This window comes from Aptenodytes forsteri, unplaced genomic scaffold (genome assembly GCF_000699145.1).
Source record: "Aptenodytes forsteri isolate BGI_AS27 unplaced genomic scaffold, ASM69914v1 Scaffold308, whole genome shotgun sequence".
Lineage (NCBI taxonomy): Eukaryota > Metazoa > Chordata > Aves > Sphenisciformes > Spheniscidae > Aptenodytes > Aptenodytes forsteri.
In genome coordinates this window covers 859,713-864,844 of record NW_008795475.1, presented here as the reverse complement: position 1 = coordinate 864,844, position 5,132 = coordinate 859,713, and the positions used below count along the sequence as shown (strand labels likewise).

Below are 5,132 nucleotides of genomic sequence, written 5' to 3'. Positions count from 1 at the left end.
CCTCCACCAGCTCAGCGTCGGCCTCCCGCGCAGCCGTGGAGGAGGAGGTCTGCGTGTGCGGCACCTGCAGCTCGCCCAGCGCAGCCTTGCACTCGCCCCAGGTCCAGGCCGGCTCCTCGGCGAGCCGCTGCGCTGCACACCCCTCCCCGATTTGCTCCGGGGCTCGCTCCGAGGCACCGGTCTGCCCCTCCGGCTGCCCACCAGCCTCGTCCCTCGCATCCGTGCCCCGCGGCGGCTCCAAGCACTGCGCCCGCAACCGCTCCAGCTCGCGTTGGAGAGCGTTGTAGAGGCTGGCGGGCACAAAGTCCCCCGGGGTGGACGGGTTGCTCTCGTCCCGCTCGTAGTTCTCCAGCACCTGCCGAGGAGACGGTGAGGCCACCGGGGGCCAGGGGACGGAGGCAGGGAGGGACAGACGGACAGACGGGGACTTGCCTGTATTTTCTCCCTCAGCTCCTTGTTCTGCACGGTGAGGGACTGCACCTGCCCCTGCAGCGTAGCCAGCAGCTCCTCGGCCGAGGGGCTCAGTGTCTTCTTGGAGAGCAGCAGCTCTGCCCCTGCGGGGCGCAGGGACTCCGGTGCCATGCCCGCCCATGCCCCCGCTCCCTGCCGCGGGGTGCCACCTCCCCGAGGGCTGTCCAGCCCCGCGGGGGCTTTGGGTGAGCAGGCAGGGCCCTACCTGGGAACTCAAGCGGCTCTCCCTCCTCGTCCTGCAGTGTCTCAATGTCATAGCTCGTGTTCTCCTTCTCGTTCTGGGGGTGCAGAGTGGCAGGCGTCAGCCCCCGTGCACCCCGGCCCCTGGCGCTGCCAGCTGCTACCTGCTACCTGCACCTACCTCCAGTGAGGACAAGCGGCTCAACAGAGCCTCCACCTCCTTGCCCAGACGCTCCTTCTCACCATCCCGCACCGCCAGCCGCTCCTCCAGCTCCTGGATCTGTGAGGCAGGACACGGGCATGGGGTCCCCTTCGCTCCCACCAGAGTCCTGACAGCATCCCCAGCACCAGGACCCCTCAGAGAGCCGCGGCCACCCATGACCTCTTCGCCAGCCTCACCTGCTTCTCCATGGAGCGCAGGGAGCCCTTGTCCAGCTCTGCCCGCTGGGAGAGAAAACAGGGAGGGATAAATGCTGTCCCCATCTCTCCCATCCCCTTCACTCCCTAGGGATGTGGTGGCATCTCCCCCACGACCCTGCGGTTCGCTGATACCTCCCGTCTCTGCTTCTCCTGCTGCTCCAAGCCCCGGATCTTCTGCAAGAACTGGGCCCGCTCCTGCCGCAGCCGTACAATCTCCTCGTAGGCGTCCCGGTCCTCCTGCAGATGAGCGGCCGCCAAGCATCAGTGCCGGGCACTGCCAGCCCCCTCCCCGCTGTCGGCCCCCTCCTGCCCATCCTCAGCAGGGGGGCTGTGGCAGGCTGAGCCCAGCCAGGCTCCAGGCACCACGTGCCCCCATGGGCGAGCCACGGTCTGGGGTATGCAGGGTGCTTTTTGACAGCAGAGAGAGAAGGAAAGACTCCGGCAGGGCATGGACCCCCCAACGCCAGCACAGCCCCCCGGGAGAGGGGTGTTTTGGGCCTGCGGGGTGGAGAGAAAGAGGCTGATAGCTCCCGCCCTGCCAACAGCAGGGGCTCGGGGCCTGGGGTGCTGCATGCACCCCGGGAGTGGGGACGAAGCCTCTGTTGCAGCTCAGGCCAGCCCCTGAGCATCACCCACGCTGCAGGGAGGAGGGCCCCCGCACAGCCCCTGGCACGGGCAAAGCTGGAGAAGTTTGCCTGAGCAGGCCATGGTTCAGCTACCCTGCGCCTGCCAAGCCGGGTGCAGACGTGGAGCTAAGGGGGACCCCTCTCTCACCTGGCTGGGGGTGCCCAGGGGAGGCAGAGGGGCTTTCCTCTTCCTCGGGGTGCTGTTCTTCTCCCTGATGGATGACTGGCTGGGCGAAGACGTCTGCGGAGATACCAGGGCAGAGGGGACATCACATCTAAAGTGGCCTCCCTCCTTCCTGACCCGTCGTCACCTTAGAGAGCCCTAGGGCTCCTGGGGACCCCCACCCAGGGGCTGGGGCCAGCCCTGACAAGAGGTGGGCAGCCAGGCAGGCCCTTACCTGGGACGTCTGCTCAGTTGACTCCTCTTCTGCGGGGCAGAGCGGGAGGAAAGAGAAATTGGGGAGGTTTAGGGGATTGTAGGGGTGGGCACAGCAGGCAGAGCCCACCTGGGTGCAGGGGCACCTCTGAATGTGCTCATACAGGGGTGGGCACTCAGGGGGTACACACACATGTGTACGCAGGGGGGCATTGCTCATACAGGGGTGGGCACTCAGGGGGTACACACACACGTGTACGCAGGGGGGCACGTGTGCGTACAAGGGGCACACACGCAGACAGACAAATACGGGGATATACGTGGATGTGTAATTGCAGGGATGCACACACGTGCGCAGGCACGGGGAGACACATGCACGCAGTCATGCACACGCAGACACATGTACAAACACACTTGCTGATAGGGGTGGGCACTCAGGGGGTACACACACACGTGTACGCAGGGGGGCACGTGTGCGTACAAGGGGCACACACGCAGACAGACAAATACGGGGATATACGTGGATGTGTAATTGCAGGGATGCACACACGTGCGCAGGCACGGGGAGACACATGCACGCAGTCATGCACACGCAGACACATGTACAAACACACTTGCTGATACACACGTGCACTTATACCCCCATGCTTGCAAACACGTGTGAACATGTGTGTGCAAGCATGTTCAGACACTGAGACGGGCAACTGAGGCTCAGCACCACCTCCCAGCCCTCGGCTGGTGACAGCATGGGCAAAGGCACCCTCAGCGCGTGGGAAAAGGGGGCATGTGCCCCCCAGCCTCGCTCAGCCTCTTCCAGCCATGGGTTAGACATCCCTGCCCCAAAGCACCCTGCAGGGTGACGACACCCCCGTGGGTCCATGCCCTGCGGACAAGGGGCACCAGGGCGGCACGGCCGCCTTACCGCTGGCCCAGGACTGGCGCTGAGCAGCCTCTTGCAGGAAGTGCTGGATGAGAGCGTTGCCCGTGGCCAGGCTGTAATGCGCGGCATCGTGACCTGTGGAGTCCACCACGGCCACCCGGGCACCGGCGTTGACAAGCACCTCCACCGTCTCCACGCTGCCGTTCTCGCAGGCCAGCATCAAGGCTGTCCTGAGCAGAGTGGTGAGAGGCGAGGCGAGGGGGCCCATTCCCCCCATCCCCCCATCCGCCCCCAGTCACCGCCAGTGCAGACTCAACTCCCCTGCAGGTAGGGGAGGGGGCCCATTCCCCCCATCATCCGCCCCCAGTCACCGCAAGTGCAGACTCACCTCCCCTGCAGGTCCCGGCTTTTACAGCCCGCGCCGCGGGGCAGCAGGTGCCGGTTTTTTTCCGCCAGTGCAGACTCACCTCCCCTGCAGGTCCCGGCTGTTGACAGCCGCGCCGCGGTGCAGCAGGTACCGGCACAGCTCTGAGTGGCTCATCTTAGCAGCAAGGATCAGCGGTGTGGAGCCATCCTGGGCAAGGTCAGGTTGGGTGAGGCTGCGCAGACGAGGCTCAGATCCCCCCATGGGGCACCCCGCTCCCGTTATCTCCCAGATTTCCACGTCCCACTTCATGGTATGTTTTCACCCCAGGAACCCCAGGTGCTGCCAGCTGCTGTGTTCCACCCCAGAAGCTCCTGCATTTCAGAGGCAGCCCCAGCCCGGCCCCTTGCTGCTCTGCACAGCATTGAGGGCGAGGAGCAGAGGGATCTCACCTTGTCCTTGATGTTCAAGGGAGCCTTAAAATCACAGAGGATCTCCGAGCACGAGATGCAGCCGCTGACCGCTGGGGAGAAGGACAGAGGCTGAGCACTCTGCCTCCCACGGGGACATGAGCAGGACGGGGCTGGCACTGTCCCCACTCACCTGCGTGGTGCAGCGCTGTTTGGCCGCTGCCGTCGGCTACGTCCACAGGGCAGGAGGCCTGAGGGAGAGAGCCTGGGTTACAGGAGGACGGGGGACAGACAGACAGACTGCTCCAGTGGACGTGGCTCCTTGGCATGGCGGAGGGCCGAGCAGGTGCCGGGCAGCACCACACAGCGCCGGGCAGAGCTGGGAACCACCATGCCAGCCAACACCACTGGTGAGGGAAGGGAGTTCAAGGACAGAGAGGACACCTCGCTGGCACAGCACCCTCCCTCCCTCGCAGCACCATGCTCCCAGCCCCGGTACCTGCAACAGCTTGCTGACGCACTGTGGGTGGCCATGCTTGGACGCCAGGTGCAGGGCAGTGTAACCTGGGGAGAGGGACAGACGGACACGTCAGAGAACAGACAATGGGTCTGCGGCAGAGGGGACCAGTTGGGTGACAGACGGACGGATGGGTACACAGGAGGATCTGCTGGACTGGGGCTGAATGGGAATGGAGGAGCACCATCGGTCAGTGCTTGAGTCCCCGTAGGAAGCTGGGACAATTTACAGCCCCCAGAGGTGTGGCCATCACCTCCGTCCCCTCAGCCTCAATACCCGCGGCAGGGTGGGAACAACCAGGGAGCGTTGGTGGCCCCAGGTGGTCCATGGCGTTAGCCAGGGGCGCGTGGCAGCCATGCCCTCACCCGAGCTATCCTTGGTCATGGCATCCACGCCGTGAGCCAGCATGGCTTCGAGGCAGTCCACGTTTCCCCGCATGGCGGCCAGGTGGAACCTGCAGCAAGACCGGGGGCTGTCGAACTCACATCCCCGGCCCCTGGCCTTGTCCCCAGCCCTGCATCCCCGGTGTCCCAGGGTCGTGGGTCAGCACTTACGCGGATTTGCCCTCCGAGTCCAGCTTGGTGGGGACCAGGCCCTTGCGGACGAGGAGAGATGTCACCCTCCCGGCATCATTGTAGTCCACAGCTTGCAGGAGCTTCTCATCGCTCTTGGTCCAGTCCTGGCTCTGCAATGAAGCCAAGAGGAGGCTGTGGTGGGTGTGCCGTCCCCAGAGACGGGCAGGGTGCTAGGCTGGGCTCGGGTGCCTGTCCTCATCCCCATCCCTGCTATCTTCCACCCATCCCTATCCCCTTGGGGTGGCCATCTCTGGGCCAATCCCTTTCCCGGGTGCTGTGGTATCTTGCCCCCAGGTATGGAAGGTTTAGCTGG

At 64.9% G+C, this 5,132-nt stretch overlaps 1 protein-coding gene across 1 annotated transcript in view; it reads right to left on the bottom strand.

Annotated features, from left to right (window-relative positions):
- Positions 1 to 5,132, bottom strand: part of ANKRD24 (ankyrin repeat domain 24) — a 10,572-nt gene that overhangs the window by 3,936 nt on the left and 1,504 nt on the right. Inside the window, exons 3-16 of the mRNA XM_019472555.1 lie at positions 4,610 to 4,698; positions 4,227 to 4,291; positions 3,921 to 3,978; positions 3,770 to 3,840; positions 3,421 to 3,527; positions 2,996 to 3,183; positions 2,096 to 2,124; positions 1,846 to 1,938; positions 1,204 to 1,308; positions 1,051 to 1,095; positions 833 to 931; positions 677 to 749; positions 433 to 554; positions 8 to 355 (exon numbers count right to left, since the gene is read on the bottom strand). Coding sequence (XP_019328100.1) covers positions 8 to 355; positions 433 to 554; positions 677 to 749; positions 833 to 931; positions 1,051 to 1,095; positions 1,204 to 1,308; positions 1,846 to 1,938; positions 2,096 to 2,124; positions 2,996 to 3,183; positions 3,421 to 3,527; positions 3,770 to 3,840; positions 3,921 to 3,978; positions 4,227 to 4,291; positions 4,610 to 4,698 — 1,492 coding nt within the window. The remainder of the gene's footprint in view (positions 1 to 7; positions 356 to 432; positions 555 to 676; positions 750 to 832; positions 932 to 1,050; positions 1,096 to 1,203; positions 1,309 to 1,845; positions 1,939 to 2,095; positions 2,125 to 2,995; positions 3,184 to 3,420; positions 3,528 to 3,769; positions 3,841 to 3,920; positions 3,979 to 4,226; positions 4,292 to 4,609; positions 4,699 to 5,132) is intronic.